Genomic DNA, 21,654 nt, shown 5'->3' on the forward strand with positions numbered 1-21,654 from the left:
TACGCTCTAATAACTATTGATTTACGACGAAATCTAGGAAAAAATAAGTCAATAGAGATGGGAAAAATGAATCGGAGACGTTGAAAAGAACCGAATTACTCAATTGACCGAGTGACGTGGCTCTTTTTTGGTGAGAGTCGGTTCATTCGATCTGTAGTCACAGAGCTGATCAGATAAAAATCGATCCGTAAGTGATGATACACAAATTATGTCACACTAAACACCTCCCACCCTTCCTTGTCACGCTTTTTGAACAACCCCCTGAAGAAAGCGCTAGTTCTAGAAGCCAGCATCCATCTGTGTGGCGCTAGTGCAGAGTAAGCAAATTAAGGCTTTGCCCTCATCAAACCCCGCGCGGAAGCGACAAATGCCGTATGAGGAAAAAAATATACTATTGATAAGCGTTTTGTCATTGTGCCTAATAATATGTGGCAAAATTATCTAGCAATTACAGAAAAAAAGGATGAAGTAATATGCACTTCACACCAGAATGATAGGTAAAAACCTAAAATGGCCTAAAATGGAATTTTTGGACGAGCTGTCATATCAGCACCTTCTTCTGCACCAAATTGTTGGCTTCACTCCAGTTGTTCGTGGATGACAGTTGTTTCTGTCCTGTGCTTTTTAATGGAAGCTTCAACAATTTTCTTATCACGCTATGCCTGACCCCCTCCCCCTTTGAGCGTGACATAATTTATGCATGACTCCTAAAAATAACAAAATGATTCTTTTCTCCTATTCGGATTCGGCCGTATCTCGGTTTTATTATATCGCGCCACACCACACATGCAAGCACAGTTTGTTGCTGCTCCGTGCTCTTCACGGAGAAAATGAAGTACTCAAAAGTGAGTTCACTGCACTCAATTCCGGGGGTCGTGCGTTAACCTAATTTTGAGTTGATGGGATAGAAGTTGTTTTCATTTGCAGCCATGCGACAACCAACATACCTACTGGCTAAGCTCTTTTCGCTCAACCGCAGATCAAATTACTTAACTTCCAATATTATGCAACTTACTCATATTTGAGGTAACGCACAAAGGTTCGGTTTTTGGATTGTTTTGCTCTTCGCTCTCTGACAACAATAGAAATAGGGAGAAAAAAATAGCTCAAAAGTAAGTTAAAAAAAATACTCAAATATGGGTTTTTCGTTTTATCCGTGTTAGAGCTCTCAGCCTTTTCATGTGACAGGTCCGTCTAGGCACTCGTGTACATCGGTGGAGGACCGGTTCATACACGAGACTGTCATTTCCATAGAAGAACTGTCAAAGTGCTTCACGATCAGCTGACTTTATACAAAATGGGGTAGAGCCGATGGCCTAACTCTCTTACAAACCATATACTTTTTAGTTATTTCAAACATAAGATACCCTACAGTACGCCTAAATGTAGGCAATACCCTAAGAAATTTATAAATTTGTCGTTGTACTTTGTTTATTTTCTATTTTCACGAAAGCCTTAGCTTGAAGACGGTTTCAAAATTTCAAGAGCATCAGTCCAGAGAACCAAAAAGCGCTCTGATCTGAAAATTTGATCGATTGATCATCATCACCATACAATCTATCAATCAAATTTTCAACGCGAACGGATTCTCTATGTCTGTGTACTTGAAAGTGCAAAGCTAGGCTTCGTTTCATAATCACCTTAATGAGCTTCATAGCATAACATTGACAAACATTTTGCAAAAAAAATGTTTAAATGAAAAATGTTTATTCAGAATATTCAGAAATGAGAAAATACACTAATTATTGTGGCATTGGGATTGTGGTATTCCCAGAATATTTGTTTCTCGAATGTCGTTCGGGGAAATAACACTCGGGAAAAAGTATCACAGTTCATTTTTAGACCATTATACTATAAGCATGTATCTTGTTTTTGAACTTGTTGTCAATTTAAAATGCGTCAAAAACTAAGTTTTGGTGCAAACATTGAAAAAAACATGATTTTTTAAAGTAGATGAAAAAATCAAATTTAGTACTATATCATTTAATTCCACTAGAGTTTGTATCCTTTGACAGATACGCGTATTTCGACTAGACTCGACTTTAAAAATGGTAATGTGAATGATGATTTTATTTATTTGTACAACAGAATTTCATATTGAAATAAAATGAATACCGAAGTCATTTCAGGAGAATGAGTTCAAATTTAGCATGTGTCTATTAAATTATCATACCTTTTACCCAAAAAAAAATCGTTGATATCTCTATAACTTTTGCAATTACTATTTAGTAGGAAAATTAACGTGTTGATACTGATTTACAAAAAGTTATTGGGTTGTGATCGAACCCATGGCTTTTTGCTAAGTAATCAGGACCTAGTAGTTGCTAAATGGATCAATGAAAGACTATCTCCTCTCTCGTTCTCTTTCGATAATAACAGTGCAATAGTAAAGCTTTTGGGAAGTTTTTCACTACAAATCAAAAAATCATACCCTTCACTAGCGTTTTTTTTAGAAAACAAGATACAGAAGTGGTTTATATGGCTCAGTTATTGATTGAAGAGAAAGTAAACAAAAAGAAAAGTTATGCGAGATTTCATCAAAAATGTTACCATGAAGGCCATCATGAAATCAAATACACTTTTTCTTAAAGTTTTGAACTATGTTATCGTTTCCATTCTGATAGCAAAAAGACGTAGCTTGGATGGTGGATCTAAGCACATTGTACAGATGGTATATGTTTTCAAGCATTGAAAAAGGTAAAATACATTCTGTGAAATGAAGTTTACTCTTTGCAATCAATCAACAGAAATTAACTGTCCCATGAAACATATCTCTGTTTTTAGTATTTTTTTTTTTCATACATCGATATAAATAGCCATATCAAATATGTCCCTCAGGATCTGCTACAAAAGCAACTCCGATGTTCTCCAGAACACAAACAAAATAGCCCATTCCAGGCTCCTACTGGATCCAATTAAACATTTTCCGACAAACGAACCCGCCTCCCATATCATCACTGGAAGGAAGGAACAGTTCATTCATCTTCTCTTCCGGCAGAACGGTTTTCAATTGTGTTTGGAGCAACTGAGCAAGCAAGCATCACAACACTCCGCCGTGTCATGCGTGGGTTTCCCAATAAATACTTGTTTACACAGACTTTCCACGGGAGGAAAGTGGAAATCCTAAACTTCCAGTTAATTTCTTCATTTTGTCGAGAATCATACGCAACAACAGATGGGAGAGAACCATAAACACGGGTCGGGCGCAGGGGTCCAGCTTTTTCAATGCTGTCAAAAATTAGATCCGGTCCCAAGATGAACTAACCTAGGGCTTAAAATCCCGTTAATAATGATAGGAAATGAAGTGAATTGGCTTTATCTAGGCGTATTGTTCAGATTTACAAAGTTTTATTTTGCAATAAAATGAACAAATACATGAGTTGTAAGATGCAACTCTAAAACATGTTCATAAACGTTTTCATGGGCAGAAAGAGTAAAATATTAGGAATGAGTAATTTTCACCACGATTTTCTTACTGGACCACTGTGCAGTCGGGAGATCCGGCCGTTCGTAGGTGTCACAGAAGTAGGATTGTCATGCGTTCGTTTCGTTCCGTTGCTTGCTTGGTTCGAGAGCAGTTAGTCGTCATTTATTGTGTCACGTCCGTCACCATTGGGATCGGCGGAGTCGTTGTCGTTGTTGTCGAGGTCCGTGGGCAGATGAGATGATGGATTGAGGGAGGTGTTAATCCGCGCATCAGATCCGTTGTTGGAGCGTGGTAAAAAGCATGTTTTGCAAAAGCGTGGATAGGGATATGGCTACAATGTGAACGGAAAGTAGAGAATCTGGAGATCCTGGTGTGGCAGAGAAGCGTTTTGAAGCGTTAAAAAGTCTATGTGATCAAAAATGTTTGTAGAACAATAATGTTATTGTCGTTGAATGCTCACTTAACTCTTGAGGGGCGTTGACAATTTTGTTGCACTCTTTTGTTCATATCTTTAAACCTATTAGTTCAATTCTCAAAATTTTACCGGTTTTAATTATTGAGAAAAATTGCATTTCCCAATGTATCCACACAAATCTAGATACCGATGAACAATCCGGATCATGGCATGTGCATTTTCTTTTCCATAAGTAAATCATGGTGGAATTTCAACTGATGTACAGTCAGTGACAAAAGTTAGTAACCAATAGATTATTATCGTTACAAAATGCCCAAGTTTGGGGATCTGTATCTCAGCTTTTGGTAGGCCGAATTGGCTCAAATTCGGATGATGAACTACAAATAACCTGAAGTTTTGTGTTTATTGAGCTCACTAAATTTCAATCATTTTCCGAGGAGTTTCAGAGGATTGGTCAAAAAGAAAAGTAAGTAATTGAATGATTTTTCGAATTAATTCGAAAACTTTTGGTTACTAACTTTTGTCATCTACATTTATGAGAGAGTGAATATTTCTAATCTTGCGATCTCACATGGAAAAATTTTTGGTCACATTTTTTGACCATTGGACATATTTAAATATAAAAGGCTTACACTCTCATCCAACTGTTAAATAAAGATAAAACTATAGGAATTAGATTATTCAGGTGAGGTCGATCATTATACAAGAAATTTGATTTAATTATATCTTTTATGTTTTGAATAACAGAAAATAAATGCTTTGTTTTAAATATTCCTGATCGCTTATCCTTTGGAAAATCCAGTAAGAATTCTGAAAAAAATGTGTTGAGAACTTTCCAAGCATTCTCATTAGAATCCCACAGTGTTTCCGATTAAATTCTCAGAAGGAATATGATAACAATTTGTAATAAATTCCAATGAGAACCCTGGCATATTCCTGATTAGGATCTTGAACACTTTCTGATGCATATTATGGAGCAACTGATGATAACACTTTATCATGCACTCCTAGGAAGGTTTGTGATGGAATCTTTGGAAGGATTCTAATAAAAATCGTTAGTCATGTAAGAATTTTCTTTCAGAATTCTCATCAGAATCATCTAAAGGTTTCTCATTAAAACTCAGGATTGTCTGTGTATACCTCACAGGATTATCATAAGCATCCTCTCAGGATTTTAATCAGGTTCCGCTAAGGATTCTGAACAGAATCTTCTCAAGATTCTCATCAGATCTCAGGATACTCATCAGAATCATCTCAGGATTCTCATCAAAATTCTCTGAGAACTGAGGAAGTTAATCAAAATCCTAATCAGGATCCTTTCGGTATGCTCATTAGAATCTTTGTAGGATTTTCATTACAAACCTCTCAGAATTCCAATAAGAATCCGCTAACGATTCTCACCGGAAACATCACAGATGTTTCATCAGGAATACTTGCCAGATAGTCATTAAAATCCTCTGGATTCACAGGATTCCTATAAAAATCCTCTCAGGATTCCTAAAAGAATCCTCTCAGCAGTGTTGATAGACTCACACTCAAATCTCAAACAATACGCTCACCCGTGAGAGCAAACTCATTAGAGATCGGCTTCGCAAATCTCACACTTGAGATTTCTATGCAAAATCACTCAAACAATTCAAACCGTAAAGTATGATTCAGTCGCAAGACCGGTCAAAATCTCGTGAATCTCGAATGTTGTTGTTTACGTTAGAAAGGATTACTTTAATTTTACCAGACTATAAGAAGATTATTACCATGGGTGAGTAAACTGTGGAAATACGAGACAATGAGTCAAAAGGTGAGCCAACTCATCCATGATTTTTTGAATGCTGAGTTGCGTGATTGACAACTCACGCAAGAAAAATCTAAAGCGTGAGTAATAAGAAATTAAATTTTTCACAACACTACCTCTCAGGATTACCGAAAAAATCCTCTCAATTTTTTTTTTTTTTATAAATGTTTATTCAAATCCTGTTAGGAGTATAATTATGTTCTCGTCAGAAGCTTCTCAGGATTTGCGTCAGGAACCTTTCAGGAAGCTAATCAGAATCCCATCATAATTCTCATCAGAATTCTCAACAGGACCCCCTCAGGATTTGCTCAGGATTCCCATTCTTATATAATTGGAATCCTAAGAGGAATCTGTTGGAAATCTTTTGAGAATTTTGTGGGAATCCATAGACATTTGGATGAGAATACTTAGAGAATTCGGATGAGGATTTTGATCAGAATCCTTTAAATATTTTTATCAGAACAATCTCAATATTCTCAGCAGAATCCTCTTAGGAATCGTAACAGAATCCTTTGAGGGTTCTCATCAGAATCTTCGCTGAATTCTCATCAGATTCCCCTCAGGATGCTTACCAGGAACCGCTAAGAATTCTCATCAAATTCCCCTCAAGATTCTCATCAAAATCCTCGCTAGTATTTTAATCAGAATCTTCCAATATTCTCATCAGAATCCACCTGGAACTCTCTTCAGAATCTTCTCCGGATTCTCATCAGAGTTCAACTCAGGTTTGTTTTTCAGAATCTTCTCAGGAATCTCATCTGAATCTCTTAAGAATCCTCTCAGGATTTTCATCAGAGTTCTCTCAGGATTCTCATCAGATTTCTCACGAATTCTCATCAGAATCCTCTCAGGATCATCTTCAGTAGCTCATCAGGATCCCCTCAGGGAACTTATCAGAACCCCTCAAGATTCTCATTGGAATCCTATCAGGATTCTCATCAAAATCCTTCCAGGATTCTCATAAAACTCCTCTCAGGATTATAATCAGAATCTTCATAGGATACTCATTAGAAACCATCGGAGTCCTCATTGAATTCCAATTAGATTTATCTCAAAATTCTCATCAGAATCCTCCCTAGATTCTCATCAATGTCTTCTCAGGATTATCATTTTGTCTTCCCTGGGTTCTCATCAGAATTTTCTCAGAACTCTTGTCAGAATCTCTTTAGGATCCATATCAGAATCCTTTCAGAATGCTTATTAGATTCCCCTCTGGATTCTCATTAGAATCCTATCAGGATTCTCATCAAAAACCTCTCAGGATTCTTATCATAATCCTCTCAGGACTCTAATCAGTATCTTCAAAGGATACTCATCAGAAGCCTCTCAAGATTCTCATCATAATGCTCTTAGGATTCTCATCAGAATCCACTGAAAATCGCATAAGAATCACTTAAGGAATCTCATTTGAATCTCTGCAGGATCCTCATCAGAGTTCTCTCAGGATTCTCATTAGAATCCTCTCAGATTTCTTACCAGAATCCTCTTAGGATTCTCATCACAATTATCTCAGTATTCTTAAAAGAATCCTCTTAGGATTATCATCAGACTCCTCACAAGCTTCTCATCAGTATCCCCTCAGAATTCTCATCAGAATCCCTTCAGGAATCTCATCAGAATCCTCACAAAATCCTCACTGGAATCCTAGCCAGATTCTCATCAGAATCCTCACAGTTCTCATCAGAAGCCAGTCAAGATTCTCATCCGATTAGAGTTCACATCAAAATTCTCTCAAGAATCTTACCCGAATCCTCTCAGGAATCTCATTAGAACCCTAACTAGATTCTCATGAAAATCTCAACAGGAGTCTTATTAGAACCCTTACAGTATTCTCTTCAGAATACTCTCAGGATTCTCATCAGAATTCTGTCAACATTCTTTTCAGAATTCTCTCATGAATGTCATAAACATCCTATCTAAATTATCATCAGAATTCCATCAAAATCCTCATCAGAATAGTCTCAGGATTCTCATCAGAATTCTATCAGGATTCTTGATATAAATTCAATCAAAATCCTATCCAGTTTCTCATCAGAACCCTATCAAAATTCAGAATCCTCTCAGTTCTCATCAAAATCTTTTGATTTCTCATCAGAAGGCTTTAAGGATTCTCATCAGAATTCTCTCAGCGTTCTCATCAGAATCTTTATAGGATTCGCATCAGAATCTTTTCAGAAGTTTGAAAATTAACACAGGACCTTCAGAATCCTGAAAGAGTTCTCTTTAAAATCCTTTCAGAATTTCTATCATAATCCTCTTTATTTTTTCATCAGATTCCTCTATTGTTATCATTATTTTCTTCAGAATCTTTCAGTATTTTCATAAGAATCCTCACAGAATTCTCATCAGAATTCTTTGAGGATTCTCATCTGAGTTCTCTCAGCATTCTTATCAGAATGCTCTCATTATTCTCCTCATTTTATTTTCTCAATCCTCTCGGTATTCAAATCAGAATGTTTTTAGGATTCTCATCAGATCTTAGGATACTTATCAGAATCTACTTAAAATACCGTTTAGGATCCAGTCAGGATTTTAATCTGAATTTTCTAAGGATTAGAATCAGAATCATCTCTGGATCTCATCAAAATACTTGTAGGATTCTTATCAGAGTAGTTGCCGTTTTTTATCTGGACAGCATCAGGATTTATATTTAAATTCTAGTGAGATTTTATCAGAACACTTGTAGCATCCTTATCAGATTACACTCAGAATTTTCTTCGGAATTCTCATAGAATTTTTGCTCGAAAACTCTCAGGATTTTCATGAACAAAGCATAACAGAATAGTCTTGGGATGTTTATCAGAATATTCTCAGGATTTACATCAGAATATTTCGAAGTATTCTCATAGAATAAGACTCGTTTCGGGGTTCTCATCAAAATTCTCAGTTGCTATACTTCAGGGATTATTATCAGAATCCCTTCAGGATCCTAATAAGAATCTTTAAGGGGTTTGTCTGAATACTTATATGATTCTCATTAAAATCCTTCCAAAATTTGTATCAATATTCTCACAGATTTCTTATTCCATCAGAAGCCTACTTGAATTATCCTAAAAATTCTTCCAGGATTCTCATCAAAATCCTCCCATAACCATCCAGGAATTTCTGGAAGTTTTACTACTTCTGGATTGAATGCTGCTCGTGAAGAGAATTTACTTCAAATTTGCATTTATGTGCTACAAGGTTAATGTTTCTTCAACACTTCATTAGTCACGTTGATGTATTTTGTTCAACATTGCACAATGGTCCGAATCGACAAAATTTAAAATCATGGAAACTTTGTAAAACACCAAATTTATCTAAAACCATAACTGGTCTTAGTTAAAAGTATTTTACTCCATTTTTTCTCATTTTACAAAAAAAAATTGTTTAACCATGACTTCATGAATACTCAATCAATTCCAAATCTTTTTTCATTATTTTGAAGCAAACTGTTTTTACAACACATTTTACTAAAATATTTTTTTGACCAAGTTATTCAACAAAAACTGTACAAAAACATGATTTTTATCGAAAAATGTCAGTTTTTTTTTATTTTTGCCAGTTAAACAATATCTCTAAAGCTGAAACTGGGTTTTCTCATTTGTTGATAGTTTGAAAAGGACTTTGCAATAATTGTTAAATAATTCTGGAACAAAAATAGTTTTGCCGATGGTAAAAATTATATGCTTTATTCAACTCGTAATTAAAACAAGATGCTTTATAAACTTAAGTTTTGTAGAAAACATGCAGTTTCCGCTGAAAAAAGTCAACTAAGTCAATCCACTATGGCTTATCAGGTGGCCAATAATCAAAAAAGCGATGTGCCCCAAAATTAAATTCTTGTTCGCCATTTCATGTAAACATGTCATCCCCAAAATATAAGGGCATTATTTGCATTGCACACTCAGATATGAGGTGCCAAAGTTAAGCCTATGGAGAAAAACTTGTTTTTATTAACAAAAACTATGGTTTACTCAAATGAATATAACTTTTTTTCTATAATTTTACGCAAAATATTTTTACACCATTTGAAAGCTTACAAAAAAGGCATCCTACAAACAATAAAAAAATAAAAAAAAGATTCAAAATAGTGGCTTTTATAATTTTTTTTTATAAAGCGGTTAAAAAAATCGAATAAGCTTATAGTTAACACATCGAGTACTTTTTTGTCCCAAGTTGTCCCAGGCTTAAATTCAGTTCCAAGGGTACTTTGAGATGTAAACTAAAGGATCGTGAAGAATTTAGCTGCACAAATTTGCACTTTTTTAATAGAAGGCTTTTTGAAGTTTTCCAATATTTATAACCATTTTCTATTGAAAACAGCTAAAAACTAATTTAGAAAATAACTGAATTTCGCTAAATCATTCATATCATCATTTTTATGTAAGTTTTAATATTTATAATGGTTTGCACAACGTTAATCGCATAAATGGCTTATATGCATTATAAGTAACAAAGTTTAATATTTCGCTATAGGCCCTATTCAAAAGTTAGTCTCGAAAACTTGTTTTTGAAAATAAAACATCAAATTTGAATCATAAAACTCATAAATACGACATGAGATGGAAAAAATATTTTTGGCCGCCAGTCTGTATGAAAACCGCCCATAGTGCAATCCCATTGAAAAATGTGTTGTATGAATTTGCTTCAACAACATGTAAAAAGATTTGGATTCGGTTGATTATTTAAGAAGTTATGGTCAAATAAAGATAATTTTTTTTTGTAAAATGAGGAATAACTTGGAAAAAAAAACTTTTTTTCACTAAGACTAGTTTCGATTATACACAAATTTGGTGTTCTACAAAGTTTTCATAAGTTCACTTTTGAAGATAATGGTGCTAAAATATTCAATATTGATTGGACTTCGTTAAGTTATTGTGGCTTTTTAATAACTTGACAATTCACCTTCAAGACGCATGCGCTACTTCTAAATCTAAATATTTTTAGCTCAACCTTTAAGTTTCCCTTTTAATCTGAATTGAATTCATACACACGAATGTTCGGTTCGGTGAACGTTTGAAAAAATAACCGGCACCCTAACGCGCAGCCAAGCTGATAGCCGTATGTTCGAATCCTGCTGGTCAAGAGAACACAGCGTAACAAAAATGACATTTTTGCGTGTATCAAGGATCAAAATATGTGTCTCTAGTAGATTTGGGGTCGTTGAATCTGATACCGTTCTCAAAAATGTCCCTGCTCCCTGCACGTCACAATTTTTAGCTGCAGGTCGCCAAAGCTGTAAAAAATTAATTATACTTGGCTGTTACATGAAATTTAGAGTATGATTTATCAAACTTTTTTGTGATCCAATCCAGCAAGTATATGAATTAAAACTTCAATTTTCATTTTATTTGATTGAAATTGCTCAATAAAATTGAGACTAAACCGATTTTTTAAACATACTTGCAGTTCCCATACAAAGCTTTTTGTTTCTCTTGTATGGCAAAATACAATTCTTTTCTAAAACACGAAAAAATAACTTTTTAACATCGATAGTATCTTGAACTTTGCTGATAAGTATTAGTAGATGAAAAATCCGAATTTAGTACAATACCATTTAATTCCACTAGAGTTTGTATCCTTTGACAGATACGCGTATTTCGACCTCAACTGTAAGGCCGTCTTCAGTGTCGTGTACTAGACTCGACTTTATATAATAAGAAATATTCTTCATCGTAAAAATACCTATCGAGGTCTGTGTTCAGAATTTTTATAAGGGTTAAATGGGCGACCTCTGGCGATTTTTTTTTGCTAAAGTAAGTTTTCCCATAGTAAATCCCATACAAACTTTGAAGGCTGGCGCTAAAATATAGTTTCACCGATCGAGCTTAAATTGTGCACAGTTGTTATGAAACCCAAATGCAATCCGTAAAGTGGACTGGAGCGAGAATCTAAATTTTGTCTAACACTAATGCGTATCCAGAGTGCGAGAGGTTTTTGCCGTCGAAAACAGCGATCTGCCTCAGTGTGTGAAGGACATCTTTCGTTGATTGAGTATGTTATTTCATATTTCCACAGTATAGAAGTCTGGCTCAGGGACAAAATGTCGAAAAACAAAACGTCGATTCAAAACGTCAAATTCCGAAACATCGAAAGGGACAAAACGTCGAAAGCAATCATTTTTCAACACCGATGTTGAATTGTTGTTCAGATAGTTGTTTCACAGTGTGGTCGATTCAATATGAATTCTTTCACAAGAGGAATTATTCTCTCCAAGTAATTCTCTCTTTTAGACGTTTTGTGCTTTCGACTTATTGGGATTCGACGTTTTGTTACTCAACCTAGAAATCTGAACATACTTAGAGTTGTGGCCAAAACTGAAATCGCAAGACTTGTTTCATACATAACTCACTTGGGTTATAGAAAGTGTATACTACATTCATGGCTATGTTTCCAAATTATCCACCAGCATCATTTTTTTTGTTGATGCAATTAGAGGTGCTGAAAACCGTTACTTTTTTAAGAACTGATCTATTGGATTAAAAGACATGAGCAAACGAGAGCAAGACAGTCGTCCATAATTTTTGAGGGTTTAACATATTCTTAATGGTAATTATTAGAAGTTTAACATCTTTGACACAACTGTTTTATCCATCCATTAATTAAATGTGCTAACATTCTTAATTAGATCATCGCTTCTCTTACACACCGCGGGACCGCCCAGAACAGATGAAAGCCTTGCCTGAAACCCGTTAATAACCGATAGGAAAGGAAACAGCTGGGAAAGGTGAACGCGAATTCATATCGAAATTAGAAACAGCAGGAACAACATCGGATATTAGCTTAATAACATATAGATGGTGGAAATGGCGTTAGCTCACCTATGCAGGGGGGAGGTTTCATCGTTTCGAGAGTTCGCACTATCGGAAAACTGATTCTTCTCTAACGGGAATTTGAACAAATTCGATTCGCAGTGTTTTGTGTTTTTCATTTCTTACTTTTGATGCAAAATATTTGTCTTTCAATCTGCTGGGTGGAATTTTGCGAATCCCGCCATTTGTTTGCTACCGGGAAACACCGATCCGTGACGGATGGCGCCTTTTTTCGTCTATTGATTGGTTTGCTATTAATTATTTTGCTCGATTTCTCTGTCTCTCAATCTCTCACTTTTGTTTGTTCTCTGATGATGATTTGTGATGGATCTATTTGCTGTTTGCTTTTAATTGATTCGAGTTTTGCTTGGTTTTGTATGTGTTTTTAATTGGAACTATATTTACCCCTGCGCCGACGAAACGGGAATGCTACCGTAGTTGTAGTAGTAGCATCTGGTTTGCTCGCAGATGAAATCTTTCACCGCCAGGCAGTCCTCGGGTTCCCACCGGAGGGAGGGGGCCTTCAGGTGCACGCAGCCCCGCTCGATACCGCTGCTGCTGCAAGGGGGGAAACAGAACAAATTCGGATTAGTACACATTAGATAAACGTAAAGCTAGGAAGTAGAGTGTTATTTTTTTTTAAATTCCCAAAACCAATAGTTCGTGTAGTTTTCTGAGAGAAACCTAGAAGTGCAAACCAAAAATATCAGATAATAAGAGAAGACGCAAACGACTTGAAGGTTAACTTTGAAGATACAAAATATGACCTTCAAAAAAGTAATCAAAACTTTGTTATTTTTTAACAAATTATGGATCTTCAAGTATTATTCTATTCACAGTTAACATTAGAAAAGTTTGTATAATATCAAATTTGCCTAAAACTGAAATTTTTTTCTCAGGATTCACATCAGGATACTTTCAGGATTTTCATCACAATCTTGTCAAGATTCTCATCAGAATTCTCCTAGGTTTCTCGTCAGAATCCTCTAAGGATTTTCATCAGAATTCTCTTAAGAGTTAAAAGCCTCTCTTCACTGAAGGTTATAAGTAATATTTTTTTAAATTTATCTGTAGGCCACTTCTAAATCTTACTATTTTTAGCACAAACTTTGTGCTTTCTCTTTTAATGTGATTTGAATTCCGTAGAGCACACGAACTTTTGATTTTAGGAATTTTCCAAAAATAAACACCCAGTAATGTATTCAAGTAGTTACCTGTCGCGAGCGGTGCGCTGAGGGGAGGTGTTGCTGTTGTGATCCAGTGGGTCCAGCCCGGTGGTGGCATCGGATGACTTTTCAAAGTAGTCGAAGGTGGCGTTGAATGGCAGACCGGTGCTCATCCAGAGGAACATTCCCGTGCCCAGTCGGTTGCCGGACGTCCAGAAGTTGTACTTGCTGTAGCCTGTAGTGAAGAAAGAAAAGTATCATTTGAATTGTTTGGTTGAAACTTTTTTACTGCAATCCCGATAAAATAATCAAAATGTTTGATTTTACAACTAGTCGATAAAGAAAACTAAGATCAATGAACCTGGATGAAGGCTTCCAGAATTTTTGGAGTGCAACTATATCTTAGAGCAAGCCAGGCAAAACACCTGGCTCGGTTTCAGAAGCTTGCGTAATTCTTGATAGCAATTCGACAGTTCTAAACCAACAAACCCTTGCTCCTGGGCAGTGCGTCAAGACAACCCGAGCAGTCGTCAGTTGTTTTCCCTCTCGGGTCGCGCGCCTATTTTTTCTGAGTGCTTTTATATAGTCGAGCAAACGAGTGAAGCTGAAAGTGGATTGTTGCTGCTCAAGGATGACGGATCAATTGGTGAGCTCGTTTCATGCTACTATTTCTAATCTATAAAATATAATAATATGATCGTTACAACGGTAACATTCCTTCCCCAATCCCACCTGACTGCAAGGACGTGGCCGGCGCCGTTATTGGCCATGTATAAATAGAGGCACTGAATTATGCACACTGAAAAAGATTATGGCCAATCCCAGCCGAACTTCTAGTTGATTCTTTGTGCATTTTCACTGACTTCGGTCAATCACGGAATAGCAACCATTGATATGTGTAGTCAGTCTAAGCTAAGCTAAGCTATTAAAGATCACATCTCTTATCCGCCAAGAACCACGTGTATTTTTTTCAAAAAGATCTTATTAAACTCAAGTTTTTAGTTGTGTTAAATAAATCTTCACACATCTCAGCGACACACAGTAAGAATCTCACTATGAACACTATCAATGGACTCTATAGAAATCCGACAAAGATTTCGACAGAAACTTGCTGAGAATATCAAAATATCGTAACAAAAAATATGGTCTTCAAAATTCGCCACGAAATTTGAATAGAATTTAGGATCACGTTTGTGAAAAGTACTAAAAAATAACAAATTTTGTGCAGTTTTCACGAATGACTGGCTCTTCAAGAACAATCCCAGATGTCCAAAGATTTCCTCAAGGATTGTCTCAGATGTTTATCAAGAATCCGTTGAAGAACGGCTTGTGCTCCTGTAACTCCTGTAATTATTTTAATACTTTATTTAATTTTAATTTTAATCGTATTTTAAATCGTTTAATTTTAATTAAATAATTTTAATCGTTTATTTTAAACGATAACTCAACCATCTCCCACTGACCGGCAGTGATACTAATTATTTGCATTTTGATATATAAGTTTTTTTGGGGCCCATATATTCGTAGCGGTAAACGCGCAGCTATTCAGCAAGACCAAGCTGAGGGTCGTGGGTTCGAATCCCACTGGTCGAGGATCTTTTCGGGTTGGAAATTTTCTCGACTTCCCAGGGCATAGAGTATCTTCGTACCTGCCACACGATATACACATGCAAAAATGGTCATTGGCATTGTGGTAGCCGCGTGCACTACGCTTGAGCGTTCTTAACAAACTAACTCTTGCGCTGCTAAGCTGCAGTGTGTATGATAGCTCTCGCGTCACCACGTGGGTGAGTGTATGGATGGAAGTGTACTGCATGAAGATGATTCAATGTATTCGCATGGACGACTATGACTCTAGTCACCACATCCCCCTTTCTTTATTCTAATTTTGTGTTTGAATACAAATAGTTAATCATTTATTTGAACAAGTATTTGACGCAATATTTCCATGCAGTTTTCTAATAATATACCAATTCCAATAGTCATAATTACTTTGTGTTAAGGGAATAACATAATACGACTCCCCTTATTTGTGGTACTTTCCTTATCTAGAACGTAGAATTTCTTGCATCTGTCTATTCTTTACTTAAAGAGCACGTGTGTTTCATTGTTTGTCCTCCTCTTCTCAATTATTCAAGCTCTTGTCATCTGTAGGGACATCGATCAATCGCAAGCTTCTTAGTCAGTTACAAACCATTCTTATTCTTCCTCGTGACGGCTAGCAACGAAAGATTCAAGAGCTTTCATTTCTGATGTTCATTTGGACAGCTGTTCCTTGATAAACAATATTTCGTTTATAAATGCGATAAAAGTGATACTTTTAGTAAATAGCATTGCAGCTTCCAGGAGATATGCAGTATTCAAATGACTTTGTTATTTTGCAAGAACACCCATATCAACTCTATGTTTTTTCTAATTATCATTTTTTTTATAAAAGAAACAGAAACTTTTCACCACAATCGACAATATCCTGAAAGTCTATCACTGGGTTCAACTTCGACTCAATAATTAAAGTTTATGCAGCTTCAAGTGAAAATTCTGTCGATGATGAATGTTTCATGAAGGATAGCCAACCAATCACTAGAACAATGAAAATATAATTATCAATGAAGTCAACAATAAGTGTGACATTAAGGGGATGCTATTAAATCTTTCGCCGATTTACTTCTTCAGATTCTAACAGAATCGCTCTCTAGTCAACAAGTTCAGTGCATTTAACCATAACTCTGTGAAGTTTATTACAAAGCTCTTTATACGATCTCACTGAATCGTATTACAGTACTTCCAGTGAATTTAATCACAACTACTCTGAGCATTATCCTTCTTCGTTAGTTCTCTCGGTTCATGGCCGCTTTTTTCCAGGTCCTTGTGTACCTGACCTATCTACCAAGCTCGCTCCCTCACACCTTCTTGTTCTGACCGAATTTTAAACGAACTCTGTTCTTATACGGTTGTTTTTAAACATTTTTCAACACATGCCGTTTCTAGTGTATTATTTCGACTTTAGTCAATTTCTGGGTACTGGTTTGTCGTAAAATTGAATGAGCCCGCGGTTCAGCCTTTGCCACCACACACTGTTTTGCTACACATCGCCAAAAGTGGTTCTAAGCACTCGCTACTCGAAGACTCCATATGCTTGAAAGTTCTCCTCGAACACGTCCAGACAACCAAAATGTACGTATAACAAAATCACCTGGAGGCTTTGTATGTGCAAAATTTCACTTATAAGATGTTGCGAAAAGGCCTTCTACGTACAAAAGTGGAGGCGATATACGTGCATATATATTATGTGATGAACAATAACATACGATGCGAGTGTATAAATTTTCTTCCGAACTTACCTGTGATCTTAAGCGATTTAACTTATGATAACAAATGTTGATTTGACAGCTGCTACGGATTGATTCGACTTACTTTGTACGAGTGTACGAGACGAAACAAAATGTACTCAGAAAACAGCGTTTTATGCGAGGAAACTCATCAATCTGACGATTTTACCCACCGTGTGTTGCGGGTTTGATGTAATTTGTATGAATAAACGAGTTATTACGTGAACTTTCATGCGATTTCTGGTTGTCTGGGCGGTGCAGGTACCATCACCATAGAGGTTTTTCGGTCTTTTTTGAGTTTTGTACATAGTACATTTGGTGAATCTTTCTCGATTGCAGTGTTTTCAAACTACGAAAAAAATCCTGAAAAAAACTTTTGCAGAGTTTTAAGGTTTAATGATTATTTATTTATTTCGGTGCATAAAAATATATGTAGACCCAAAAATTAAGTAATTCTATTGCTCTTATCACTGACGAATAGATTTTCGTGCAAATTTTCAATGTGAGGAAATGGATGCTCACATATCACTGAATACGGCAGTTTAACAAATGCAAGGACCTTGCGTTCAATGTACAAATAAAGAGTGCGTTTAATGTTGTTGATTTTTTTTTTGCTACGACACCACTCAAGCAATGGCAAACATGGTGTGACAAAATTTTTCCGCCGGGAGTCTGATAGTGCAGAATGTGCAATATCACAATATATATATATTTTTTTTTAATTGAGAGATTTCAATGGATAACTTCAATGTTTCTCATTATAACTTCCATGCTCCCATTTTTTTTTAGTTTGACTGTGTCAATATATTGCATTTAAATTAATTTCTGTCAATGCCTAGTGGAACCATTCAAACATTTCCATGGAGGAATTTTGTAAACTGTTGTCATCTAACGCAATAATTTGGCTGTTTCAGCCCTCGTCCAAACTATACATTTTTTCATTTGTCAGTGAATTTAATCACATTTTTTTATGCTGTGTGCGTTGTGTGTGCTTTCACTTTCCTTTACACTTTGTTTAAGTGAATCTAAAGGAAGAGTAGTCCATAGCTCAAGTCAATCTTATCACAATTATTTTCGTATTCTCACAATGAATTTAATCACAAATCTTCTTACTGTTTTCAAGTCAATTCAATGACAGTGGATTTCGTATTCTCTCAGTAAATTTAATCACAACTGTTCTTATGCTTTTGCAGTCAATTCAATCAGAATTACTTTTGTGTTCTCTCAGTGAATTTAATCACGACTCTTGTTATAGTTTTCATGTCAATTTAATGACAATTGATTTCGTATTCTTCCAGTGAATTTAATCACGACTCGTTATGTATGCACTTTGGTGAATTTAATAAAAGTTCTTCCCATAATTTCCTGAGGATCCAATCATAGTACTTTATAACCATTTTAACAAAACAGTTTCCTCACCCAGTGAATTTAATCACAGCACAAACATAACAAGTATTTTATTTTCTCTGAGACCGTTAACCTAAAAGTGCTTGCATGCTTGTAGCACATATTTCTAAGTGGTACGGGCGGTGTCTGAGAGTACACCTGGTTTTGAGTTAATTATGCGAATGATAGAACATCACTGAATTGTAAATTCCACAAATTCGAAAGGAATGAAATACTTAGAACCTGGTTTCAACCAACTGTTCATCAAAATAAAGCATCAATCGCATAAAACCATACGCATTATAGATGAGACCTTGGACTTCATAAAATTGATACATCTTATCAAATATCGATGGTGTGCAACTCAGCTTTAAAATTTCAAGCGGCATATCCCAAACTAAAAATAATAGGGCTTGAATTGGAATCAGAGGCAGATTAAATACTTTATAGATGGTGGATATATTTCTGATCCAGTGAAGCTAACTGACTGATGTTTGTAATCCATTTTCAAGCGTCAATATCAAGTAACTCCAGAAACTATCAGAAACATATGTATGTTGCAACTTTTTTCTTATACAAAAAAAAACCTCAAGGGATAGATATGCCGAAATTAATAAAAGTGATCGATCATTTCACCTAAGATCTTTTTGTAATCTACGAGAAAGGTAGAAATATTTGACAAATAACCTAAGAAGCAAAAAAAAGCGTGCAGCAATAATGTTTCTTGTTTTATTTATTTGTTTATTTAAATATTGATTTGTTTTAACAATAGCAATCCAGTGATATATGCTTTTGTATAAAGCAAGCTTCGAATGGCAGTATAGAACTGTATTCTATCATCAGATGAACAATCATTCTTTTTTTTATTATCTGAAAGTTAAATGCACAAGTTCCATATTCAAATTTTATATTCATTAGAATTTAAGTATCGGTTCTGGACGAAGCCGTTTTCAGTTCTAGGTAGTATGTCCATATCTCAAATACAATATAATCATGACCAACTTCGTGTAAACCTTTCTCTAGGCAATAACATTTTCACGCATTCTTAAAAAAATATACTACAACACAATTGCTATTGAGAATTGTTTCAATCAGTATTGTTCAACTTGTTTTTGATGATCCAAATCACACCCGTTTTTCGATCCATATTCATCTAGATCCCCGTGCAGTGTTACCTCAGTGAATCAAATCACACATCTCTTCATGATCCTCAGTAAATTTAATCACAATGTTCACGGTGCAGCACAACTCTATTTGCTTTCGGTATATTAATCACGGGGTTTCCTATCGTTAGTGAATTGAATCAACCATTTGATTTTACTAGAATCAACAATTATCATAAGAATCCGAGAACGCAATTTCTTTTTTTCTATCTCTTTCCCATAAGTGATTTTTTTTCGTGGATTCAAATACGCTGTAACCGAATCGCTTTTCTTAATCAATCATTTCATCATTCATAAAGTTGATAATATTTGTTTGCACAGTAGTCATCAATCCACGAATATAATGTTGGAATTTTCCAGTAACATTACTAGGATTCATATACTAACCTTCATTTGAAATACATATTAAACGGTGCTGAACAAAAACTTATAATCATCCAATGTATTTTTTTGTGTATTATGCACATTAAATATCACCGGTTTGTCCGGGCTTACTGTAGCATGTTTTTAGAAATATTTTCATCAATATCGTCTTCACCTCATTTCAATGTCGCAAATGCTCGTCGATTTTTCTTTATCATGTTCAGCACAGTATCCACAGTGAGAATGTGCAATACGAAAAGAGAAATTCAAACGATTCAGAAAACTACAATCAGTTTTGCCACGCATTCGACCAAACCGTGTCGAACACAACAGTTAAAAAAAAAACCTTGCAAAACATCAACATGTACCCACTAAAACAGAACGAAAGAGACTGACACGGATCCGTTCATACATCAATACAATTGAATGGTCACGTTAAGTAAAACAAATTCATTGGCTGCAATGAAAGCACTCGTAAGATGGACGTCCGTTAATCAGCAGTAAACTACAGACAACACACTTATAGCTGTCGAATGCAACTGTCTGCTAAGTATTCTCAGTTTGTTTTTTTTTTCCATGCGCTTAACAAGCAAACAAACAGAATGCTTCCTGTTGCAAACAATTCGAAACAAATCATCAATTTGCTCGAAGAATAGCATACCAATAACTAGAAAGAAACCATCATCCATGCTGTAAGATTATTTCCCTCACCAACAAGACAATACTTTATATTAACTGAACTATGACGCGCTTCACGGTGGATTATTTTCTATTTGCAAAAACTTTAACCATCACATACCTTTAGTTCGAAGATTCCACGTTGCAAATTGTCATCCAATAATAACATTACCTTAACAAACACCAGCTGCAACGCCTACACATTCACGCCACTCTCCCTTGGTTATGTATATTTCTTCAATTTTACTACACTTATCCACACGCGCTAGTCTTAATCAGGCTACCTACAGCATTATTTTTCACTGCTTCACTTTCACGCGCAGAACACAAAAAAAAAATTTGCTGCGTCAAGCTCGTGTCGCATCAAGGTCATTTGCTCGAACAATTGATTCTTCCGCACATTGTTCAGCTCTAAACCTCTTTTTTTTTAATCGTCATAAGCACATCAAATTGGTTTAATTTATTCGATTGTGTTCTTTTAATAATTCCACTTCAAATATACTTTGCACTATTTCACCACCTTCGAAAAATGCGAAAACCGAATGCTAAACGTTCTGCGCTTCTTGAAATTTTTTCTCCTCGTCGCCATTTGTGGTAGCCGCGTGCACTACGCTTGAGCGTTCTTAACAAACTAACTCTTGCGCTGCTAAGCTGCAGTGTGTATGATAGCTCTCGCGTCACCACGTGGGTGAGTGTATGGATGGAAGTGTACTGCATGAAGATGATTCAATGTATTCGCATGGACGACTATGACTCTAGTCACCACAGGCATAGTAAGCTCTAAGTTAATAACTGTGTAAGTGCTCATAAGAACACTAAGCTGAGATGCAGGCTCTGTCCCAGCGGGGACGTAATGCCGAAAAAAAAGAAGATATATAAGATGTTTAATGAAAAATCTCTGAAAAAATCCCTGTAGGTATAATGGAAGTAATATGTGCAAACAAATTCAAAAAGAATTCCTTGAAAATGGCTCTGGAATATCTTGGGGTGAATACCGAACTAATCAGTAAAGAAACTTTAAAGGAACTAAATATTAGATACTGCCCTTTTACGCCTACTTGTCCCATGTTCTATGTGAACCTTATGGACCGCGGGACAAATATGCGTAGAACGGCAGAATATATCTGAAAAAAGCATTTCT

At 35.7% G+C, this 21,654-nt stretch overlaps 1 protein-coding gene across 7 annotated transcripts in view; it reads right to left on the reverse strand.

Moving 5' to 3' along the window:
- Positions 1-21,654, reverse strand: part of LOC5574224 (coiled-coil domain-containing glutamate-rich protein 1) — a 95,073-nt gene that overhangs the window by 8,337 nt on the left and 65,082 nt on the right. For 3 of the 7 annotated variants that reach the window (XR_002501402.1, XR_002501403.1, XM_021850425.1), the window contains 2 exons: positions 13,643-13,829; positions 12,438-12,983 (listed from right to left, as the gene is read on the reverse strand). Coding sequence is in view for 3 of the 7 variants with exons in the window: in XM_021850425.1 (XP_021706117.1) it covers positions 12,438-12,547 (110 nt within the window). In the remaining 4 variants the exon portion in view is untranslated. Of the gene's footprint in view, positions 1-12,437; positions 12,987-13,642; positions 13,830-21,654 lie in introns of all 7 variants that reach the window. The other 4 variants (XR_002501400.1, XR_002501401.1, XM_021850424.1 and 1 more) reach the window with 2 other exon arrangements.

The sequence above is a fragment of the Aedes aegypti genome, chromosome 3, assembly GCF_002204515.2.
Source record: "Aedes aegypti strain LVP_AGWG chromosome 3, AaegL5.0 Primary Assembly, whole genome shotgun sequence".
Classification (NCBI taxonomy): domain Eukaryota; kingdom Metazoa; phylum Arthropoda; class Insecta; order Diptera; family Culicidae; genus Aedes; species Aedes aegypti.